This window comes from Meleagris gallopavo, chromosome 3 (assembly GCF_905368555.1).
Source record: "Meleagris gallopavo chromosome 3, MGAL_WU_HG_1.1, whole genome shotgun sequence".
Lineage (NCBI taxonomy): Eukaryota > Metazoa > Chordata > Aves > Galliformes > Phasianidae > Meleagris > Meleagris gallopavo.
In genome coordinates, this window is record NC_139406.1 from 62,816,064 (window position 1) to 62,841,338 (window position 25,275).

At 36.1% G+C, this 25,275-nt stretch overlaps 1 protein-coding gene across 1 annotated transcript in view; it reads right to left on the reverse strand.

Moving 5' to 3' along the window:
- TRPA1 (transient receptor potential cation channel subfamily A member 1) overlaps positions 1-16,976 on the reverse strand; it is a 33,871-nt gene extending 16,895 nt beyond the window's left edge. The window contains exons 1-11 of the mRNA XM_085221275.1: positions 16,757-16,976; positions 14,301-14,463; positions 12,560-12,735; positions 11,767-11,874; positions 10,775-10,883; positions 10,272-10,417; positions 8,728-8,864; positions 7,030-7,078; positions 2,784-2,883; positions 1,489-1,589; positions 64-233 (exon numbers count right to left, since the gene is read on the reverse strand). Coding sequence (XP_085077401.1) covers positions 64-233; positions 1,489-1,589; positions 2,784-2,883; positions 7,030-7,078; positions 8,728-8,864; positions 10,272-10,417; positions 10,775-10,883; positions 11,767-11,874; positions 12,560-12,735; positions 14,301-14,463; positions 16,757-16,876 — 1,379 coding nt within the window. The 5' untranslated portion in view covers positions 16,877-16,976. The remainder of the gene's footprint in view (positions 1-63; positions 234-1,488; positions 1,590-2,783; positions 2,884-7,029; positions 7,079-8,727; positions 8,865-10,271; positions 10,418-10,774; positions 10,884-11,766; positions 11,875-12,559; positions 12,736-14,300; positions 14,464-16,756) is intronic.
- Between the last annotated feature and the right edge of the window lie 8,299 nt (positions 16,977-25,275).

A 25,275-nucleotide genomic window follows, 5' to 3' on the forward strand; every position in this document is an offset into this window, starting at 1 on the left:
AATTAATGTCAAAGAAATACTGATGGTAAATGGTGCTGATTCCATTGCCTAAACTATACTAACCTGGCAGCAAAGTGCAATGGTGACTTCTTGTCTCTGCTCTTCGAATAAATGGAAACATTGAGGCTGAGTAAATTATTTACAGAGAGGGCCACACCTTGTCTGCATGCATAATGCAGTGGAGTGCATCCTTCGTTATCTTCATCCACCACGAGATTTTTAATATGCTCCATCTGTTACCCCCAGAAAAAAAACAAACAAACACAAAAGCACAGACTCATACCACTGATGTTCCACAGCTTCTAACAGTTTCTAACAATGGCATTAATATTTTTAAAGCAGTATCTAAAAATCAAGAAACAAATATAGAAAAGATAAATGTAGTAACAATTAACATTTAATATCTGTTGATTAGTGGGCGATCATCTTTAAGCAAATCAGTCTTCAGAGAACACAGCAACTTGTCAACCTGTGCCTTACTGGGCACAGAACAAACATCATACAGGAGATTTTTATTTGCTGCCATTCGACCATAATACTCATTGCTGTCAGCAGGCAGCTTGTACCAAAGCAAAGGTAGTCTATACATAGTCTGTATTTAGCAGCAAAACTTCTGTCTGTCTGGAATCATCAGTTCACTGTTCTACAATATAATTTTTCACTCCGATTTCTCTCTTATTTTCCTGTTTGATTCCATACCCTAACACAGTCCTGTACATATTCCATCTTAACGCAACTAAGAATCTCCTCTCATAGTCTGCTCCACTCTTTGATTTATTATTATGATCAATAATTAGAAATTCAATGTAGACAAACCAGAGTTACCATTATTTTACGGCTGATTCTCTACATCTGCTGAAAAGGGAAGTTGTATCTATTTCCACTACCTATCGAAGTTGTTTACAAAGTCCTGCAGACATCATAAGATCTTTTAGTCATGATTCACACACAAAAGATTGTAGCTCTGGAGGTTAACAAATGTAACTCTTTCAAGCAAGCTTGGGTTCTAGCAATGTGAGTTCACTTCAACATAGCCAAATTCATAAATGAAATTCTTTTTAGAATTAAATCCAAGACTTCACTACAGTCCAGCAGTCCACAGAAAACTCCTGAAGAATGTTCTGTAAGCTCTTTAAGTCCTAGAACTTGACTGAATATGAGTATGCCCCCTAGTTACACTGCATGCAAACTGGGAAAGCAGAAATGAAAAGTTCTGTATTTCATTGCCTACCTCTTGAGCTATTCAATCCCCCAACAGCAAAATAATTTATGGGATTATGTTATTCCTTTGCCTGGCAATAAGAAAACTGTATTATTGGCTTTGAAATATTTTCCATGAGAGATACGTACCTGTTCATACTATTTTCTGTGACACTTGGCAACCTAACAAACACTGGAAACTAACATTTGAAAACAAAAAAGCAGCTGTTTTCTTCTTTACATTTCCTAGTGAAGTTACTGAAAGACATAAATCAATGCTTACTGTACCTGCAGAAATTTCTCATTCAGATGTTGTAATCCTCCAGGCTGTAATACTGTCAAGTGCAAGAAATTCCGACCAAGATGATCTTTTAACGATACATTTGCTCCTAGATAAATATGGAAATAAATACCAGCAACTTCAAACTGCCGGCCCCTGGCACTAACTGGTGATGCTTAAGACAAAGGAACAAGTGTTGAAAATAAATCTATAAAATAACAAACATTATTTCAAGTTAACATCATAAGATATCACTTCGCTTGCAAAAAAAAAAAACCAAACAAAACCAACAACCCAAACATCTCAACACAACCCAACTATTCACGTTTACATGTCATTGTGCATAAGCACGTAGTATTTCATCGCAGCAGTAAGACTTATGTGGGGCACTTATATTCAGATATACTGAGAATCTGCAGATCAAGAGACAATTTAAAGATGCAGATGATTACTTCTTCTAGTGTTTGGTTTATAGTCAACTCCCATTGTAATTAAACAGTCTCAACAATGATTTACTATCTCCAAAGTCACAATCACTTTATCTGGCAAAAAAAACTATTTGAGTAATCCACAAAAACATTATATAAAGCAAGCATCAGGAAATGGGATTTTTTGCCAGTTTTGGAAAAAAAAAGAAAAGAAAAAAAAAAAAAGCCTTATTAAACAACTTGTTATAACTTTAAAACCTTTTTTACAAGGTTTATTAACAAAATCAATTATGTTACTGTTTACAAGAGGAAATACACTAACAGTAAATAGCCTGCACAAAAGGCATAGCAACTGAAAAAATTTAAATGTGACTGTGATTATCTAAAATCACAGTAATAATTGAAATATGGGCTTTAACACTTAAAGATTGCTTTCTGGTATGAAACGTGACCCCATGTAAGTCATTTTTGCATTTATTCCACAGTTTTATATATAAAATCATGCATTTATTCCACAGTTCTGCTTTGTGAACTGCTAAGGAATGAAAGGATATGGTTAGGTTGAGGTTGGACTTCATGATCTTGAAGGTCTTTTCCAACCTGAGAAATTCTATGAGTCTATGATGGACTGCCAGTGCTACTTCTACCTTGAGAGATATGAAAAATAGAGCAAGCAGGTTGTGGAGGCTATGTGAAAAAAGGTGAAATCACTTCCCTACTTCTTCCTTTATCTCCAGCCAGCTGTTAAATGCAGTTACTCCTGGACTGTATGTTGAAATACTGAATCAAAATTGAGGGAAACTCCGGATGTAGATTTTTGACACATACAAACCCTGTTCAAAAGATGTATATCAAAAGTGCACATTCTCTTGTACCTTTTGAGAGCAGTAAATTCACAATTTTCCATGATGCACAAGAAGTGGCCAACAGAAGTGGAGATCGACCCTCTGTGTCAACACTATCAATATTTGCTCCCTGTAATAAAGAATTTCAAGATTATTGTGAATATTGAATAAATACAATTAAAAAATGGTGCTGTCTTGTACATCATCACAGTATTAGTCATTTCTAGTAACTCCAGATTAGTAAATTCAAAAAACATGTTATATCTTTATATGAACACAGTGTTTTCAAAGTAACAGCCACATCCTAGTCCTCTGTCTGCCTATATATATTCAGATGCCAAAATAAGAGCAGCCTGCTTCTAGGTATACTGCACTTACATCTCATGGCCTTTTATAAGGGTATTTGTTCGTGCATTTGAATACTCCAAAACATATTACTTTAACTTGAAAACACTGGGATTAAAACTCTGGAAAAATACAAAAATTACAGCCTTTTGGAATTATGTCTTCCTATGTATCAAGCAATTACCAGAACACAATCCTTCTGAACCACTGTACACGAATTCTCTTCAAGAAACAATGCATCTTGACATGCAGAGTTTGATCCGTATAGCTTGGTATATAAGCCCAGTTAATTTTGAACCCAAATCATCCATATAAGCAGCAGACACATTTCTGTTCCCTGAAATTAAGATTTTTGATTTCACAGAAAGATGGAATTGCAGGGGTTGGAAAGGATCTCTAGAGATCCTTGAGTTCAACTCCCTGCTAAAGCAGGTACCCTACAATAGATCTCGCAGGTAGGTGTACAGATGGGTCTTGAGTACTTCCACAAAAGGAGACTCCACAACCTCTCTGGGCAATCTGTTCCGGTGCTCTATCATCCTTACTGTGAAGAAGTTTTGCATGCTAGTGTGGAACTTCCTGTGTTCAACTTTTAGACCATTACTCCTTGTCCTATTGCTACGCACCACTGAGAAGTGCCTGGCCTCATCCATTTGCTTCCCACCTCCCTTCAGATATTTATAAACATTTATCAGATTTGCTCTCGGTCTTCTTTTACCCAGGCTGAACAGATCCAAGTTACTCAGCCTTTCCTCATAAGGGAGATGCTTCAGACCCTTCATCATCTTTGCGGCTCTCTGCTGCACTCCTTCTAGCAGATCCCTGTCTTTCTTGAACTGGAGAGCCCAGAACCAGACACAGTAAAATCTGACCTTCTTCCTACGGAAGGACTGGAATGAGATAATGCAGTAAAGCCCAGTTTTTGTGGTTTTCTTCTACTGTTACATGAAGCTCATAATGGCAGGAAATTGCGGTCACTACGGTCACAGTATCACTATGGTCACATCAATAAAATATTACGAGCATAAAAGTATCTATCTTAAAAAGCCTGTCAACAAGGGAACATGATGATGCAAGTAAATGAAATAATGAGATATATATTTTATGATGTGGTAGATACTAGATATTGAGTTGCAAGTCAAATTGAATGAGGCAAACTGAGTACGCCAAAAAAAAAATTCTATTTCAGATGCTACCCATTGAAAAAAATCAATTGGAGTTTTAATATTAACTGAAATCATCTTTGGGTCCATTCCTAATTTGAAAGAGAATTAATAATAATCATGATCAATATTTACTTTCTAGGATAATAAAACCTGTAATATAGTAGCAAGAAGCACGTAATAAATGCACAATGCTTAACCAACCAACAATGAACAGGAAGCTTTCAATGTATGCTGATGAAATGTTTGAGAGTATCACACGGTGGATCTTTTTTGCAAGTCACCTTACTACAAGGTCAGACAAACTGAAAAACATCCTTATTTATCAAAGGAACAAATAGAGATCTGTTTATGCAAGTGACTCATTGATTTCAGTGAATACAGTGGCACCAAATTCTAGCTAGTAACACAATCTTATTATCACAGTCCCTGCAGCTAACACCTTCCCTCAGCAGAATGAGTTCAGCATTCATATTGTGTAACACAGTAGGGAGTAACTCCCATGTTGACACATACGTTTACAATGTTTACAATACAGCTGAATCAACAATCTGTAAATTTAGTTGCTGAATTCCTTTTAATTTTGCATGTATAAATTAATACTTACTAGTTAAACATAAATGAAAGGACATAAGTATTACAAAAGAATTCTAAGTATCAGCATTTATTATCAATTTAATATTTAAGGTTTTTTTTTTTTTTGGAGTAAAGTAAGACAAAAGAAAAGGAAGAAGAGAATTTAAAGTACAACATTTTTAACAGTACTGCTTATTTTGCTTAACTGCTTTGACTAAGGGTGTTTGCAGTGGTTTACAAAGAAAAATCCCTTAAAGTAAGTAATCTCAGGAAGTACCTCAGCACTCGGTTGTTCAGCACCCAGCAGCCAAGATGCAGGCAAAACATTTAATGATATAAATGATGAGAACTTTCCAGTTGTCATGTTTTAGTTCTTTTTTGTAATTGAGTAAACAGCTTCCTACTACAATCACAGCATGTGCTTGCACAAACCAGGCACTGTGCACCTATCTGTTAAATGACCATTTTGACAGTACTAATGAAGCCACCATGATTAAAATGCTTATGTTGCAAGTCAATCTATACACTTTTTTTTTTTCCTGAAAGCCATAAAGTTTTGTAATATTTAAATGTTAGGAATCCTAACATAGGCTTCTGCCTTTTCCTTTCTTTAAGGCTTCAGTTAGCCTTCACTTATTTCAAACTACCTCAGTGAAACAAGGGTATTTACTTATCGCCATGCTATGCTGAAGCCCAACGTAAAAGAGTGAAAGTCTGCACAAGAAATACAGTTGGATTCTCTGATTTTTGTACAGCATACTGACCTACAACTTACAAAATAGAATTGGTGTAATTTAAATGAAAAGAGCATACAATGCATGCCTGGACAATTTGCTTCAATGTAGATAATCTTAGATTTTTTTATCTGGAGGAGCTACACGTAACACTGTATATGTTTACAATTTTTATTTTAAAACACAAAAAGTACCAGAAATAAGATAAAGTCAGTCAATACATTGTATTCTGTGCCAAAGCCAAAAGCCATTCTGAACTGCATTTTGCTATCCCTTCTGAGGAGTAAAAATCTATCTTTTCTTTTTCCCCCTCATACATATACAGCATAAGAGGTACCTAGTTATCTTGCCAGGAGCCCAGGAAGCACAAGTTGCATGTGCTGCACCACACTAACACTGACTGACACATTTTGATCCATTCCCATACAGAGCAAATGTAAACAGCCTTAAAGCCTCAAAACCCTCATCACGGACTACAAGAAAAGAGGCCAAAATAGTCAAAGTGACACTTAAAGCATTTAACTTTGTTCTCAAGAAAAAAATGTGTTCTTATATGGGAAAGACATTCCCTTTTTATACTTAGTCACACAAACCAACACACACAAGAAATACAGGCACAAGCTGTCAAGTAATAACTTCTGTAGACAGGTTGTTTTGTCAGCCAAGCTTAAGCAGTCAAATCTCACCATTTCACATCTGGAATAAAAATAAGCACCACATCTATTTTTGACTAAGCTAAATCCCTGCAAGAGAATCCTGTGAAGCGCAAAACTCTGCATAGAATTGTTCTTAATGTAATTCTGAAGAAATTAAGAGAAAAAAAAAAGTATTAGCTGACTTAAAATGGAAAAGTCTGCTGACTTCTGAAAGTTTCCTCAACAAACACAGCAGTGCCTACAGAGGTTACATGAGCCTTAGTTTAATTGGTGTTAATGGATACTTGGAGCATGGCCACAAGCATCCCAATCCTTTTCTTTTTCTTCCCCATAATTACTTAGTGAAGAAATATAACCAGACTACTCAGAGTAAGACATATCATCCGTAAACTTCATTATATGGTTTTGTGATCCCAGAACAATTATATGTATGCACATTAGACAAAGGATTTCTTGAGAAAGCAGATTAAATTCACTACAAATTCAGATTTATTCCATATTTAAAACCGCAAAAGTGAGGGTGCCTGAAGTCTGTCATATCTGCTAGGAAATGTTTATAAAAATTTTCTGAGCAAGTAAAATGGAAATAAAAATGCAACCTTTCATCCTCTGTAACCTTCAGATGCTATTATGGAGCCTTAACAGTGCTGTACTCTAGCTATCACTTACATATTATGAAACATATATACAAATAAATAATGTATGCCTGAGAAAACATTCTCCTTTATGAATTTCTCTATGCAGAACTATAGAAATAGATTGCAATAATCCATATAAATATATCACTTAATTAAATATTTACCATTGAAATCAAATACTCCGCCAGTTCATAATGATCAAACAAGGCCGTCCTGTGAAGAAGAAAATGCAAAATTACAGTAATATTAGACAACAAATTTTCAAACCAAAGGGTAGAATTTTTCTCTACTTGGTAGTATTTTTAAATAAATAAATAAATATATATATATATATATATATATATATATAAATTAAAGAGACAAATACCTGTGCTGCATCATTCATTTTAATAAACTATCTCTATTTTTATCACAGTTTCATTTTTAAACTAAGTTCAGTTCAACCAATACACTGATTTTTAATCAAACCAGTCATTTCGTATGTCTGTATTTTTGTTTGTACCACACATATTCATTAAAGAATTCCATAAGCTTCAGACTTGAATCATTCCATCCAGAACTTGTGCATCATATCCATTTCACTAATAGTTTAAGAATATGAGAACAAGAGTTAAAGTAGTAAAGACTCAACTAAAACTCCATTCTGATTGTAGCAGACAAGTCCACTTGAGAAATAAGAAAAATTGTAATATACCACCTGATGTAAATGGTGGTGACATTTATTAATTTACCAAAAGAAATTTTTAAGCTGATTATATGCATGAAAAAAATCTCAGGTTTTATTCAACAACAAGATACTGTCGTTTTGTTTTTTAAAAGAAAGATTAAACGAGGAAATACAGCACAGTTAATTCACACATACGAAAGTCAGATCTCTACTAAGTATTTCTACTTAATGAGCAATAGAGAAGGATAGTTCCTATGCTGTAGTATAACTCAAGTATAACAGTTCCCTTAGTATTAAGGGAAGTAATAACACAAAACATACTATAGTTAGAATTGATTATTAAAAGACATATTTGAAAAGCTTTTTCATGATTCCAAATAAGCAGATATGCTTCCATTATCTATTATGTAATTCGATGATTCTACTGCTTCCAAATTTCTTGTCCTTAATGTCAATAAACTCCTTGTAGAAAAAACACCATAAAATTATGACGATTTACTTAAACAGAGTGCAACTACACCAATTTGTAAATGGAGGAAAATAATATCTTCCATATAGCTGGTAGCTAGCACATCTAAAGAAGTGTCTTCTTCTTGAAGACAACTGAGGATATTTCTCCACGATTTCACGCTCTGATGTCAAATGAACTAAGAAAGACTAGTTGTCTAGATTCCTCCAACTTTGCAGTAGAGAAGTTTATCTACTTGTACCTGAACAGGTATAAAATATTCTTTTCTTTCTCCCAATAAATGTAAGTTTAGTTTGTTCTTTTTTTTTTTTTTTCTTTTTAAACAGTTTATATTCTTTTTCACTTACTTTCTGGAGAACATAAGCCTCACTAATGAGGACATTTGTTGCACAACTTTGGAAGCAGTTAACAAATCCACACATTTATCATGTCTTATTCTTTACTGGAGTGAATTTTCAGTACAAACTGCTAATGGCCATTCTTTGGCATGATTCCAAGATAATCAGACTTTTTTGTTTTAATTTTGCTATCAGCACCAAAATCTTCAACATCCTTATCAAATTGCAGACACTTTCATACTGTACAATAACCATCTCCCATCCCATGGAAAAGTTCCAATACATGTGGAAGGGTGTATCCAAGTATACTTCATAAATTGTCACTGGATGCTGTAAGAGACTAACCAAAAATATTGTGCCACTGAAGTCTAGTAGAGCAGCCTCCTACCTGTGAAGCAATGTTTCCTTATTCCCATCTACAGCATCAATAATGGATTCGTCACCAGCATAGGATGACATCATTAACTTTACAATTTCAGTTGCTCCTTGAGTGGCAGCAAAATGAAGTGCTGTGCATTTTTCATTCTGTAAATAGGAAAATAAAGTAACATTCCAAGTCAGATTTGTCTACAACCAACTAAATATGCTAGCAATCTAGCCGAGGATTCATGCATAGGAATTTAGGAGATACATGATAAAACTTCAGTCTTTAACTAAAATAACGGAACTCTGAAGATACTTAAGACAAAAAAAAAAAAAAAAAAAGAAAAAAAAGTAAAGAGATAGTTTAAAGGATTACAAAGTTTGTTACTATCCTATGCCAAGCCTCTAGGATATGTGATCCTGAACCACAACAATGTTTTGTACCTGATTAATCAAGAAACATGCACAGCATCCTTAAATGGAAGAGATGAAGCAAAGGAAAAACATAGAAAAACAATAGGCAGACCGGTACAAATGAATAAGCAAACAAAAGTGCTTCTGTGATGTGTAATAAAGAAAATGCATTGTTCTTTTTGATCTTGACTTCCTTATCTTCCTTGGAAGAGTTTCATAAATGCAATTTTCTGCAGGGTTCACTAAAAACGACTGGGGCTAGTAAGCTATTAAACTACTATAATCTGAACAGTCAAAAATTATTAAACGTTAAGTAAATGATTGGAACAAGATTTGCCAAAACATGATTTCTTTTAGTTAAATAGGACAAACTAGCTTTGATACATGCCTGAGGATCTTGTCTTTGTTCTTTTCAGAACTGGAAATTTCAGCCACTACATTGGAATGGGCTTTTTCACAATTCCATAAACATTCTTAAAATGGTTCTCACCTATTGCAGCATGAACCATGTCACTCAAAAGTTGTGTGTTCAAAGAAACAAATACATAAAGGTTATACTGTGGTATCTGCTCTCATGAGTTCATTTCAGCCTTGCAAATAATTTGAGTCACATATTTTCAGAACTATCTACTCAACATGAAGCTTGGAGCAGGTCTTTACACCAACAGCATCACAGTGCAACAGTAGTATTACAAATTTGTCTAAGTATGCAAGCACAAGACTATAAAGGCCAGGGCAAGGCTGAGAATAAACAAGAAATGATGAGAATGGGTCAAATCAGAGACTCAGTATCTGGCACAGGATGACAGAAGGTACAGAATTTGTGAAGATGACTGTATCACTATGACAGTTCTCAAGAACGTAGAATGAGAGAATGCATTTAGTATATATGAGCAGATCTTTTCTCCTACGGACTTGTTCAAATGCATTTTGAATTCACATAAAGTTTTCCCATTATCCTATGTAACTTATGTAAAGAAACTAGCCATTTTATCTGCTTTGAACTAGAGATCTTTTCTCATATGCTGTTCCCTAGGCATTATATTGGAAAATATAACAGGCTACGATTATGTTATTCTTTAAATCATACTATTCTGAGTTTCAGAGACATCTAACTTCTATAAAAAGTATATTCCACTCTGTTGCAATGTTTACCTGTTTTAGATCAATTTGGGCTCCAAATTCAATGCACATTTTTATCATTTCCAAGTCTCCGCTTTGAACTGCCAAATGAAGTGGACTGCACTTCCCATTATTGGTAAAATTAATGTGAGTTTTAGCAGAGTGACCTAATTCTTCACCTGAGAGATGAAAATAAATTTCAATTTTTACAGCAAGGATGGAATAACAGAAGCAATGATTTATTATTATTATTATTTTTAAATGGCAAGCAACTTAACAATTAAGTGAGAGACAATATTCTCCAACTCAGAACATGAATCCTTTCAAATCTTTCATTAAACAACAGATGGTCACACGTTTAGGAACACAGCCCAGTTCTACAAAAGTTACTAGCATGTACTGCCCATGGGAATAATAGCATTAAGTTGAAGTTCAATCACATTTTCAGCTCTTGTTCACAGTTGTTTGAAATGTAAAGCAGAAAATTACTATAAGTTTTGAATCATACTGGCCACTTTCAAACAGAAAGTATTTACCTTTTTTTAAAAGGATTTCCATACATGTTTTTGCGCCTGAAAATGCAGCGGCATGGATAGGCATGCATCCTGTTTTGTTTGGCTTACATATTTTTCCTCCATTTTCAATCTGAAAATTAATACCTAGATACAGTTTAATGACATAAAGAAAATTCTCAAAAATGAACATATTGCTGCAGATACAGCCTTTGTTGTAGCTGTCTCCTTTTTTGCACTGCATACACATTATGAAGTTAATATACATGCATATTTTATATCTTACCTCCAAGCATGTATGCATGGATGTGCTTCTTTTTGTTTAGTTTTCTTTTTTATTATCTTCAAGATATCTTTTTCCTGTTTTACACTCAGATACGCTTATGTATGGTCTTAAAAGATAAAGTTCATTTGTAGCCTTACCAATAATAACTTGAATCATAATCATCATCTTTTTTTTTCTCCCCCCATAAAACAGGTAATACTTTTTCACATATGTCCCATAAACAAGTAAAGGAAGTAAAGTAGGCCTAACATTTTTTCTAGTTTTCTAAACTACAAAATATGACATCTCATTTTTTCCAAAGCATATATAGCTCAGGGATTGCAGAACATACTTAAGAATTACTCTCACTGTCTTTTGAAAGAGCTCTCAAGTATTTCATGAACAGTTTTATTCATGCTCCAAAAGCACATAAGTGAAAACTGTAGAAAATAATGACACAGGGGTAGATAAAACACTTGGCATCTAACGAAAAAAAAAAAAAAAACAAATGCATTATTTTAAATTCTGAATTCCAATTTTTTTACCAGCTGATAGTGCCTTTATTTAATGGATAAGAATTACATGAGGCTCTCCCACTAAAGAAACACACATATGCATACCTTTATGCAAAATAACCTCAGTGCTGAGTCCATGATCGCCCTTCCCTCCATCATACAAAGAACAACGGATTAGAGCGACACTGTATCAAGACAAATTGAATCACATCTAAAGGTGTGATAATTATACGTACCAGGAGTGTTAGTGCTTCAGGATTGTCCTTATAACATGCTACTATTATAGGTGTGTTTCCTGCTTCACCTTCCAAATTAACGTCGGTACTGCTATGCTGGACCAAAATCTAGACATTTGAGAAAACATGCAGTCAACTATTAGCAAAACCCTACAATGAAGGCCTATTCCATTGCTTGAGTTGTTTACATGTGACTTGTTCTTTTTGCATGGAAACAGCTAAAAATGCAAAAGTAGAGGAAATTAAAAATGAGAATGAATGCAAAAATATGCAGGTGAAAAACGCTGGTGAAAACAGACAAAATTGTTTATGGTAGACAGCTGACTAGCCAAGATAAATGTTGCAAATAACTCCAGAGTACCCTAAAAGTTTTGTGTGTGTTACAGCTGCATTCATCTAGTAAATTCAATAGCTTTACAAATTCTAAGCTCTTATCCAAATACCACATATGGAATGAAACCATTCTCACTACACGTGGTAAAATGACCCAAAAAAAAGTTTTAAAGAACCTTTTTTGAAAAAGTTGTGTTCAGAAAAATTTAAGACTTCTCTGTGAAACTATTGCAGTAACACAAATATCAGTATCATGAAAAATCAGTACTTTTTTTATTCACTGTCCTGAGAAGACCCAAACCTTTTTACAAGCACTGTATGTTACATATGTTTGCCAAACAAAGCATATGAGGAGCTATGTCCAGGATACAGCATATATAAACAAGGTCTTAGTGTTCTACACACAGGTGCTGCTGAGCTGCTTATCAAGTCTGTATATTTATTTGGACTTTAAACTTACCTTGACAATTTCATTATGCAGGGACTGTATAGCCATATGCAATGGTGCCATCATATTGGTGTTGAGAATGTTTGGGTTGGCTCCTCTACTGAGAAGTAAACTAACACTTTCAACCTGGTTTTTCCTTGTAGCCCAGTGCAGTGGGGTATTTCCAGAAGAATCCATCACATTTAATACTAGATCAAAGGAGAGCAAACAAAAAAAAGATAGCAAAATCTTCAAATGCTACAATCACGCTGTAGAAACAAAGTGTTCTCAGCAAAGGTTTAGATCAGTGCTAGCACACTTCTTTAAAGAAAAGAGAAAGATGACATTTCACATAATGTGATAGGTTAAATTGAACATTGTGCTGAAAATAGTGTATTGGTGAGAGAAAATGGTCTATTAGAAATTAGTGTACTAAAATAGCACAGAGAAAGCTTAATAACATTAGGAAACAGCAATACATTTTTTTTTATTAGATCTTCTATAATTATAATATCAGAAGGATGGGAAGAAGGAAACACCTGTCTATTTCTTGCCCAGTATTATATGCCATCTTTTTTTACATCCAGAGTTCCTGGTTTACCTCTTTCCTTGCCTCTTCTCTTTCCTATTTCCTTTGGTGTTGCAGCCACAATTTCAGAGGCCAAACAGAACAAGTGAGTACAAATAATTAAAATATGAGATAATAAAAAACTGCTTGCAAATTTAGGAAATGATTCAAGTATCTACTGAGATGTAAAACAGTTCATGTCAATTATAAAAGTGGTCTTTTTTTATATATATATTGATTTCATTTGGAAATAAACTTTAAAAAAAATACTGTATGGCAAAAAATTATATACTGAAAAGAAGAACATTTTTTCAGACCAAATAATCTAAAATTATATTGGTCATCATTTAGAGAAAAATAAAAAACTTTTCTGTACCATTTGGTTTGCTCAGTAGCCCTCAGCCTAGCAGTGGAAGTTCTGGGCAGTTTCATAATGCTGATTAATGACTGTTAAACAACAGCATTTCACAGAAAGCAGTTTTTTTTTCCACCATTCAAGGCCCCCTGATCTTCCACTTCTCACTTCTTCCCCACATTTCTTCAGATGACCTAGCTCATTAAATGGTTTTTTTTTCCCCCACTGTTAAGTAAACAAGAGTGAAATTACAACAATGAAACAAACTAGCACCTCCTTCAGGGTACCTCTGCACTTAGCCTTACTTCTGCATCTGCTTCCTCAAGGCTAATAACATTCATGTGTCTGCAGTTTAACCAGTGTAGCTGCAATCTAAGATGACTGTTTTATTAAAAGATATAAGAATTTCACTAAAACAGGTCTAAATCACTTACGCGCAATCAGAAAATATTCAACTATGTGTTAAATTGACTTGGAAGTATTAACAACTTCAACGACAAGTATGAGAAACAAAATTACTTTGAAGTTTCCAGTGTTTTAGAAGTAAAAAGAAAGACAAATAATTCATATAAAGAAGATACTCAGGCTTACTGTAGGTGCATTACAGTTTTTCCATATCCAAAGACTGTAAAGCTGAGTCCCAAACAAAGAAAGATGCATCAAATCACAGCAATAGAGATCAAATACTAACAAGACAATAAGGGTGACCCAAATCATACCCAATATACTGTGAAATGTGACAGCTTTTGAATGTAGAAACATAACACATACCAAGCCAGCTTCAGCTGGATAGCAAACACTTTGAATTTTTAAATTGTGCTGAATAAAATAATTTGTAAAATGCGCATTACCTTCAGAGGAAGAATCTTCTATAATCAACTGCATTAATTCTATCTGGCCTCCTTCAGCAGCATGATGCAGTGGGGTTGCATTTAATTCATCCACTTTGGTGAGTCCAGAACGGTTCTTCTTAATGAAGCTTCGCAGCCTACAGGCGCTTCCATCTGAAATCACCTATTTTGGACACAAATTTTCTCAGTTATTTTCATAAAGAAATACACAAATCCTGATCAGATCAAGTAATCTGAAAAACTCAGACTGACTTAACTGATAGCAAATCAGACCCAGATAAGAAACAGAACAAATATTAACAAAAATGTAAGTAATTTAGAATACCTTATTTCATCTTCTGCACTGAAAATGATCCTTCTACCACAGGAAAACTAACAAAAAAAAGTCATCACTTTCTCCTACACCTCTCTGCAGCTGTGGCCAAATAAGTGAATTTAAGAGAGAGGAAAAAATAATAATCTTATTTTCAGGACCTTTCTGCAAAGACTGACTTTATGTGCTGGGCTTTCAAGCTTAGCCCTTGGGTTTCTATGCTTCCTTGTATGTCAGAGCAATCAACAAAATCTTCAGTTGACAGCACGACCCTAAAAGCATCGGTTAGGATGCTCCTCAAACTGAAACAATCCAGTGTCTTCACACTGGATTACAACAAAAACCCTCTGACAGCTCAGCTGTCTAGCAGCTTTACACAACACTTGTGCTACACTTTGCACCCAAAGCCCACTATGCAAAACCTACTGATTCTCACTCAAGAAAGTTAAGATTGTTTGAAAAAACTATACTTATATATAAGGAAAAGTGATAGTAAAAAAATATTATGGGTTATTAAAAAGATTAAAAAGGAATTTTAAGAAATGGGAGAAAAAAGAGCAAAACGTATACCAAAATAATGCAACCCTCCTCAAAAAAAGAGAAAAATGTATACCAAAATTATGCAACCCTCCTCAAAAACAGTGAGCAAGCAAACCAAGAAAATAAAGAATGACTGTTCCCTCCTTGACTGCAAAAACAAAAACAAAACACCGAAACAAAATAATAAAAAAAAACAGAAACAAAGTAGAACTTTTTCTACAGGATCCCTCGAGCCACAACGACTGAATAATTTTTTGCTGTTTTTGATTGAATATACCTTATAGGGTTGCTCATTCAAACACTTAAGCACATGTTTAACTTCCTTCAACTTAACAGTCCCATTGACCTCATTAGAGTTACTCATGCAAATGATGCTATAAATGTGTTTAAAGATATAGGAGATTGGGGCCAAATGCAGGGGTAGCATCTGCTTCAAAAGTGCAATTAGAAAAAGCTAATAGAAAGCAGGTGATACCAATATGAAACAATTGTTTAGAATGACTCAACAGTCATAAAAATCAGAGGTCAATTACATACACAAATATCTACACATTATGCACTCTAAAAATCTATTTAAGAAAACTTTTTAATAGAGCCATATATACAGGCAACCAGGAAACAATCTTGTAATCCTCCTTGCTTTATAATGCAATTTTAGTTGTAATGAATTTTAAATCTTTCCCCTAATTTAGATCACATTTTATGGCTCTTTAAGTTGGGACTTCTTGTGAACGTTGAGAATTTCTAACACCAAAAATAAGACTGCAGAGCTTTGTTAACAAAATAAGAAAGGAAGAAGAAAGTTAGATCCTCCGTGTAGTTAGAAAAAACAACTAAACAAAAAAGCAAGGCTTTTACCCAACAGCAGCTCTTTCTGCTCTTGTGACCAGCTCCAGAGGGACAGATGACCCTCAGAGCGGTGCCATCCCACCTCGTGCAGTGGTCCAGCTGCCCCAGACAACAGCCAGCACACAAAATACAGTTGGAAACGATCTCTTGAGGTCATGAAACCCTTCTATGCTCTTTGGCATACATGTTTAGGGAACTTTGGAGATTTTTATGAATGGGTTGTCGTTTGTATCATAACTAACCTCTTCAGTGGCTTAATTATTCCTACTATCAAAAGATACTCAGCCTAGCTCTCCCTCACAGCACAGGAGTACTGGTTCTGTTCTCTATGGAAGCGGGCACTGACTGCATCCTGCCCAGCAGCAATTTCATGCTTGAAGGCTGTGATGTTTCCCTTTTCCTTTATACGAGTTCATCTCAACTTTCTTTTTGGGGCACTTTTACAAGGCAGACAGTCTACTTATTGCCTCATCAACCTCCAGTCAACACAGCACAGCTCTTCAGATGAGCAAGGGGAGAGTGCAGCCCTCAACAGGACCACCAAAAGGATCACTAGGAGGAACGCTTGTCAGGAACGAAACCATCAGCAGCCCCCCACAGCTGCCCCAGAGCCCCACCTGACCACCTCACAGCCCTCTCCCTCCAGCACCGTCAGCCCATCTTGCCCGTGTCCCGCACACACAGCCCTGTCCCGGGTGCCAGCTTTTCTCCCTCGGTCTCCACACCTCCCCAAGGGACCGCCGTCCCCACGCACCTTGAAGACATCCTGCGAGGCGACGGAAGCGGCATCGGCCTCGCAGACGACTCCCTGGTAGGCGCTGGATGCGGCCGCCTTCTCCCGCGACTGGCACAGCCGCCACAGAGAGCGCTTCATGGCGCCCGCCCGCCCGGCTCCGAGCAGCGCCAGCCCCGCCCGCTCCGGATACCTGCGAGGCGAGAGATCGACTGAGGGACGGCTCGGAGGCAGCGGTAGAGGAGGCGGGGAAAGCAGGCGGGAGCTCCGGCCGCTGCCCCGGGAGGAGTGCCGCTCCCACAGCGGGGCGGGCAGCTGCTGGCGGGGCGGAGGAGCAGTGGGACCTCCACGCGGAGGTACTGCCTCCGCTGGGGCTGGTGTGGGACAGGGGCGAGGGGTGGCGGCTTTTTGTTTCATCTCCCTCGACTACTGTCGGCGAGGCAGCCCTAGGGATCTGCCTTGGGGTGTCAGCGTGGCTGTCAATGCAAAACCTGCAGCGATGTGCAGAAAGAAGGGGTGCCAGAAAGTTCAGCAGCCGAGTGGGAGCCTTCCTGGGCACATGGTGCGATCTTATGAGGAGAAAATCTCCTCAGCGTGGGCTGGGTAAGGAGGGCCGTGGCCGTCGGTCAGCCTCCCTCGGTCCCACCAGGCTGAGCTGTCCCGAGCTGCCACATCTTTCTGCCACTGACGTCTCAATGTCTGCTTGGTCCTCCTGTGAGGTGTTTGTTTTACCCGTAAATCTAGACCAGCTTGTGAGAGAGTAAAAAGAAGCATTGCAAAATATTTCAAAGGGTTAATTACTAAAGCAACATTAACGGAATCGCTGTAGCTCAGAGCACTGTAGCTGATGGTTTACTCACTGTGATAAGGATAGCTAAGCCAAAGGTCAGCCCTGCAGTCCCAGCTCAAGGCAGTGGCTGGGCAGATGCTTGGAAAACAATAGGAAGCATGTGGGATTGCTTTTCCCAATGTACTGTGTTTACAGTATACAACAGCTAACAAGCTTCCTGAACCAGGTGTTGCATCCAGCTCAGCCTTTTTAACAGCTATCAGTTTGCAGTTCTCCATTACTTCACTCAATCCTTTTGGCAGCCTTTTTTATGTTGTTTGCTCCACAATGCCCTGTGGCACTATGTGCCATAATTTCATTATGTATTTGTGAAAAAAAAAAAAAAAAAGCTTTCTTTTATCACTAATTTCACTTAGTATTTCCTAACATTCTTTTTTTGAGAAATAGAATTGTTTCCCATTTTTAGCCCTGATAGTGTTCATAATTTCAAAACCTTTTTCCATCTCTACTTCCTGATGAGGCTTCTTAGGGAATCATAGAATCATTAACGTTGGAAAAGACCACTGCAATCATGAAAACCAACACTCAACCCATCACCACCACGCCTGCTAACTCATAACACTCCATGCCACGTCTATTCTTTTCTTAAACACTTCCAGGGACAGTGACTCCACCATCTCCCTGAGCAGCTCATTCCTATGGGAAGCCTTCCTTTTTGTATCATCAACACCTTCATTCTGCTGCTCTGCATCATTCCTATCTTCCTTTTGAAATAGGATGACAAGACCTAGGTGGAGAAGTCACAGTAAATTCACGCAATACTTTTTGTTAGTTGTTCATTTTTTTTTCTTCATTCTTCTGAATGTTCACAATGATATTTGGTTTTTGGAATACCACTGAGCTAAGACTCCAGGGAATTTTTGCCACTCCACCACAAACCCTTTTCTGAGTGATGGTAGTATAAATAACATTAATTGTTGTGTAAGGGCACTTAGGGTTATGTTTCCCCTGTGTGCCCACTTAGCATTTATCAGTGTTAAATTTTGTCTGCCATTGCATTACTGTGTCACCAAATCTTGTGGGAACCCCAACAATTATCTTCATCTTTTGGTCATTCTGAAAAATTCTACAATGCCTTCCAGATCACCAGAATATCTTTACACTCTTTATAGGGTCGTAAGGAACCTTGCTACTTAGCACACACTGTCCATGTATTCCTATTCCATGTTTTATAATCCTTAACAGGATTCAGGGGATCCTACTTACTTGTCCTGTGACAATTTGGCTTCACTAAGAGATTATAAGGGGGAGTGCCCTGAAGAATTTTCTCAAATGCATCTACTATTGATGTCATTTGTACCTTTGCACTTGCTAGTTCCTTCAAATAATTCCAAAGCTGCATTTAGTGCCAGGCTTCTCTCTATGAATGCTGTGCTCACTGCTTTGATCCTACAGCCTCTAACTCCAGAGTAATGTGCAGCAAGTTGCTTTGAATCACACAGCATTAACTAAATAGCCTTAAGATCATAAGGTTATACAGTACTAAAACTAACTCAGCTGTTTAAAAAGCTTGTGGTGTAGAGCCTCAATCATATTAATTTTCAGGCAACAGACAGCATTAAAAATGAAAAAGAAAAAAAAGATTTATTCACCCCACATTTTTGTATTGCATGCATTCAACACTAGCATGTTTAAGGTACATTTTTATTGCCATGTCACCATTAACTCTGACCAAAATAGGATAATGTATGCTATAGTAAGAAGGCAAAACTCAAGAAAGCTGGCCATTATTGCCTTCATATGTCTTGGAACTAAGTCACTAGAGAAGCCCTTTGTACATCTAACCCCTTTCCTGGTACTTTCATTAACAGCAGCTTCAGTTGGAGAGATTGCTCACCTTTTCATGGTGAAGCTCCGTTTAATTCCCTGTCTAGACTTGATTTTTCTCTTGCCCACAGACTTCTTGATGAGAAATTCAACTCAACAAGAGTCTAGACACCATATAAAGAAAACAAATTCTATTTTCTGCAAGAATCATTGGAAATAAAAAGAGAGATCACTGAAAATATGGTAAGCATTGTTCTTATCTATCATCAATTTTTTCTTAATGAACTCCTGTACTGCAGTCAGAATAACACTGTGAGAAAATAGAGGTCATGATCCTCAAACAACCAATCTTTTACTTATTTTCTTGAATCTGAGAATGCTGTCCTCTTCTTCAAAAATTATTGTTAGTTTTCAGTATTCTAGTAAATGCTCAGAAGATCATTCAGATTGTGAAAACTAATAGAAACACTTTTCCCAGGAGGAGTCAAATGGAATTGTAAGTAGGCTGACCACAGCTTTTATTTCTACATAATGATTTGACATAAGGAACTAATTCACCTAAGTAGTCAGAGAGTAACCTTTCTTAAGTCTGTTTTTTTCCCAAGAGTAGATTAAAATGCATTTATACCATTTTATTTCAAACATGGTCTTGCTAATGGCAGAATAGCAGATCCATTAGCATAAGAAAAATTCACTGAAGGTGACTACATAATAACATTTCATTAAAAATATGATTGTTTAATAATTAAATTGTATATACAGGAAATATCCGCCATTCCAGTTCTGTAGCTTTAGTAATAGTGCACTTCAATTTTGTTAAATCTGTAGGCATAGGAGCTGCAAATTTAAGCAAATAACAGTAATGAGAAGGATGTACTGTTCGCTTTTTACTTTGGAAGTGCTTTATTTGGTAACAGTGTTATACAAATTATCATAGAATCACAAGGTTGGAAATGACCTTCAAGATCATCTAGTCCAACCACCCTCCCATTACTATTGCTACCACAAGCCACTAAACCATATCTTGTAGCTCCACATCCAGACGCCCCTTGAACACTGCCAGGGACGGTGACTCCACCACCTCCCTGGGCAGGCCATTCCAGTGATGTATAAAATTATAGTTAGGATTTTGTATTGTCAGTTTAATTTATTAAGACAAATTAATTCCTGATGTAACTTCAGATATCTGTTATAGTCATTCAGAAATAATTCTGAGCTACTGCAAAAACAAGCATGAATACCTTGTCTCTTACAAGTTTTTAGAAACATGCTTGTACTTACAGTGGAGAATAAAGGTGTATTTAACACTTGTTTTATACATATTGCTAATAAATACTTCATTGTATTTTTTCTTCTTTACATTTTGAAGTAGTAAGAAACATACTGTAGAGCTCAGCAGAAGAATTTGTTATACACTTACTACATGCTTCATTAAAAAAAAAAGAGAGATAATTTAAAAAAAAACAGTAATTCATTCCACTAGAATGTCTTTTTTTTTCCTTTTTTTTTTTTTTTTTTTTGGTGACAACCAGATATGAAATAATATATTAGAGATTTTAAGTCCCACTCTTAATGCTTCAGACAAGAAGTTTAGGTGTAGGATAGCCTACTCCAAAGTACAACCCCAAACACCTGCCCCTGTGAGCTAGATGTTCCAGAGCAGAGTGTGTACAGGTGAGTGGTGACCCAGGTGCATGTTTCAAAGAGTAATCCTGTGAAGAAGGGAGCTTATCTGTTTCTTGCATACTTCCAGCATGGAGCCTTTCATATACTGAGTACAGTTGTGGAAAACTGCATCATATGCCTCTCACAAACTTTGCCTACTTCTTAAAATAAAAGACAATCATAGCCACAGTATGGTCGCCTGCTTTCTGGTAGTGATACACTCTACTGTTGGAACTGTACTCACATAGAACCATGCAATGGCTGAGGTTGGTAGGGACCTCAGGGTACACCTGGTGCAACCCCTACTAAAGCAGAGACACACAGAGCTGGGAGCCCAAGGCCATGTCCAGATGGCTTTTGACTGTCAAACTGCTGATGTCTGGCTCCCAAGCCCACAGGATAACTTACCTTCTTTTCCTGCCTCCAGGACAGTTTTGCAGTCTTACATTCAACTGCCTGTGGCTAAACCCAGCAGTCATCTTTGTCTCAATCTTGTCATCCCATAACAGTCAAATTTAGGAAAAGACAAACTTCAGAAACTTTCTGGTCCATAATGTCCAGTCAAATTTAAGTGTGGTTTTTTTGGACAAATTGATTCCCATTCTGGACATTGCAAAGGTATGCCTCTAGTTGTACAAGCTCTAAATAATAGGATAAAATCAGTCATGAAATACAGGTTCCTCAGGATATTCATACATGAAAGGTTTAGGCAAGGATTTTCTCAGGCAAGACACACTTAGATTCAAAAAACCTAAATCCTACCTGCAGTCTAACTTATGAGCTTTCTTTCTGACTAGTGATACATTCGGAAAGAATTATTTGTTAGTGCTATTTGGTCTTTCCTTATCAGCTGTGTATTTTATATTGCCATTGCTGTCCTAGTAGTTCCTCATCCTATCTGAAGAAAATCAGCATACTCATGTAAGAGTATTTATCATTTATCATCAGATTATCTGCCTATTTAGGAGCCTTTTTCTCTTCTGGATATCCTATGCAGGAAAATTTGTCCTCTATAAGAACATCTTAATCACATAACGCCTATTCTTCCATGTCAGAGAAGCTGGAAGGTACTTTCTGATTTTTTTCTTGCAGAGGTATAGCCTTTTCTCATTGGCAGGAGAGATGTTATTGATAAATATATTTAAGATGACTGTCTCAAGGAAAACCTGTTAGAATGTGTCCAGGAATTCACAACATGCTTTAGGAATATAATTGAATTTACCACATTCAGTATCAGAAAAGCAAAATAAATAGGAGTAATTCCATATTACAACTGTATTAAATGCTGTATTTATTGTTGTGTTGAATGTATAATAACAGTGCATGTTGTTTCCAACATTGTTAATGTTGACATTTCAAAGTTATTGTTTTGACTGTATTTCTAGCCTTACTACCATGTCTCTTGCAAATTCTTGTTTATATTTGTTTCATACATTTATATTTTGCTTAATCTTCCTTCTTTTTTTTTACCTGACATTATTTTCTTTCTGTATGTATGTTCTGTAGCTAAAGACTATCTTTCCCCTAGTTTCCGCTAACTATGTTTTATTTTTCATAGTAAGAGGATTCACTTCTCTTACCTCCTTATGTACAAAGGTTCTGAAAAAATCTTGTGCCTTGCAGTACCAGCATTTCTAAACTCTAAAAGAAACAGTTCCTACTTTTTCAATGGTTAACCTGAACATTCTGTATAAGTATTCATGAATAAAAAATAGAATCTGTATTGGCAAAGAAGCCATCGCTGAAGGTTTTCAATATATAATCTTTATGGATATCACAGACTGGTATAACACCAGTTTTTTCAAGTAGCATGCAGGTCTGATTATCTGTGTTAGATTACATTTTGATTTCACTTCTTTCAAACATCAGTAAATTATTTTCCAAAATGTCTATATGAATTTTGTTTCTTCTCAAAGAAATGCTGAAATGCCCATGCAATTACACTGGAATTCTGAAGCAGACCTTTTGGTGTATTAAACTACGGTTTTGTCAGAATAAGAAAAAAAAAAAAAAGATTTGTTAAAAACTAGAATTCTGAAATTTTATGTCATATGATGCAAAATGACCATACTTACATTATTTTAATATTGATAAAGCTCTTGAAAATGGGGCTCTGTGTTCAATTAAGTGAAAATGATACACGTCTGAATTAGTAAAATAAAGAAAGATAAAGTTTCATTTTAAATTAGTTGAAATAAATAAAACTCAGGAAAGAAGAGAAAGATCAAAAGATTCTTATGAAATGTCTTTACATTCAGTATTTAATACATTAGATAGTCTCATGAGTTGCTGAAATCTTGACTTTATAGATTGGTAGTAAGTCATATTTAGTAGACATGAAATGATGATCAGACCTTCAGTGATAATAGCCTATTTTAGTCTCCAAAAACATAATTAATTTACTGACAAATGGTAAATATTTACCAGTAAGATAGGTGCAATATTTAGATTTTTTTTTTTTTGTATGTATCTATTGAAATAAATCATATTTGGTGGCCAAAAGAACACGTAGGCTGTGAAAAAGATTTGCCAATAAAAGGAAATGTCGTCCTGGTCATTGAAGGATGGCATATTATTTTCCTGCCTGGAAAAAAATAGTTTTTATTAAAATTCACTAAGATTTGTACCATGCAGTCCTCCAATTATATGAATTTATGCCAAATTTACATTTAAATATGAAGTCCAAATATCCTATCCTGTATTTTTAACACATTTCCCTAATCAAAATAAGAATAAGTCCAACAAAATTCTGAATGACAGAATTTGAGCTACAGGAAAACTATATTCCGCTTACCATTCAAGAAGTTTGCAGGTGATTTCTCTCGGAAGCAACAAATATATAAAGAAAACAAAGATATGACTGTTTGATTCCTTATCTGATGCTTATATCTGTAAATTCTTGTGACGTGTGAAGCCACCAGGTATGTCATCCAGTGGCTTGTTCCATGCAGACAGACTCTTATTTAAAAGATATGGAATGCATTGCTCAGCATGGGAGGAGCATCAGTATTTATCAAGTGATACTTGAAGCTTTCTTTTTTTAATATTCTGATCAAAGCCCAACCATTTTTGTTCCTGGCTGCAAATGTACCTTCTGTACCAGAAGTTTTTTCTAATGCATATCTTTGAGTAGTTTCAGTTTTGTTAGGTAGTCACTGGAGGGTACTTGTTTACCTATTTGCAGTGTACTAATTGCTTTTAATGGAAAATCTAAATATCACTGAAGAGGAATACTGTCTACTTATGAAGATTCACTTTACTAATAAATGTTTCAAAAATCAGAGTTGGCACATAAAAAGTAGTGGATTGTGATCAATGTCTAATGCAATACGGGGCAACATAAGAGTTACACATGCTTTATTTTTGAAATATACATCATGCTTTGCTTCCTGCACTTTATTTTGAAAGTGCCACAAATTTCTTTGTTCATTTGTACTAATTTTCAGATGACTCCTTGGCCCCATCTGCATTGTACTGAAAGTAGAGCTATGCAGTTCTCCGATGCTAGAACAGAGCACTGAATGCCACTGTGGCCAGAGTTTTGATTTAGAACAATGTTTATTTGTGCTAGCTTTCTTGGGAAAGTAGTTTATACACTGTGAGCAGATTTAAGGCCTGTGCATTTTCTTCTTTGTGCTTCAGAATCTATGAATCTTACTGATTTTCAAACAAGGGATTTGATTTGTGGTTTGGAGAGGCACAGTTTCAAACTTTTCTATCACATCAAAATTTTGATCACACCGAATCTTGATAACACCAAAATATTTAGAATGAGGATTTTAAATTTAATTGATGTCTCTTAAATTGCCCTTTGGCAACGATGGAACCACTAATTCAGCATCTCATTCTTCCTCAGGCTGCCAAAATGCACCACGCCTTGTAACTCAGCATGCCAGCTCCTTGTTCATGCCCAGGAAAGTGACTCAAGAAGACAGATGAAAAACAATGTTCTAACCTACTAACAACCAAGCAACTTCAGAATCTCTCTTTAAAGAGTTGCCCGTCATCATTACATAATTCTATTGTATGTTTAGGGATATTTAAGTTCCTATCTCCTAGATAGCCCCTGTAGAAAAAAAAAAGAAGCCAGACACTTTATTATACGATGAAGGAAAATATTCAGGGTGCAACAGAGCCAGCCAGAGTTGTCCCAGGGTCCTGAAGGAACCAGCTGATGTAGTCACCAAGCCACTGTCCATCATAAAGTCATGGCTGTCCGTTGAACTCAGCAATTGAAAAAAGGTAAACATCATTCTCA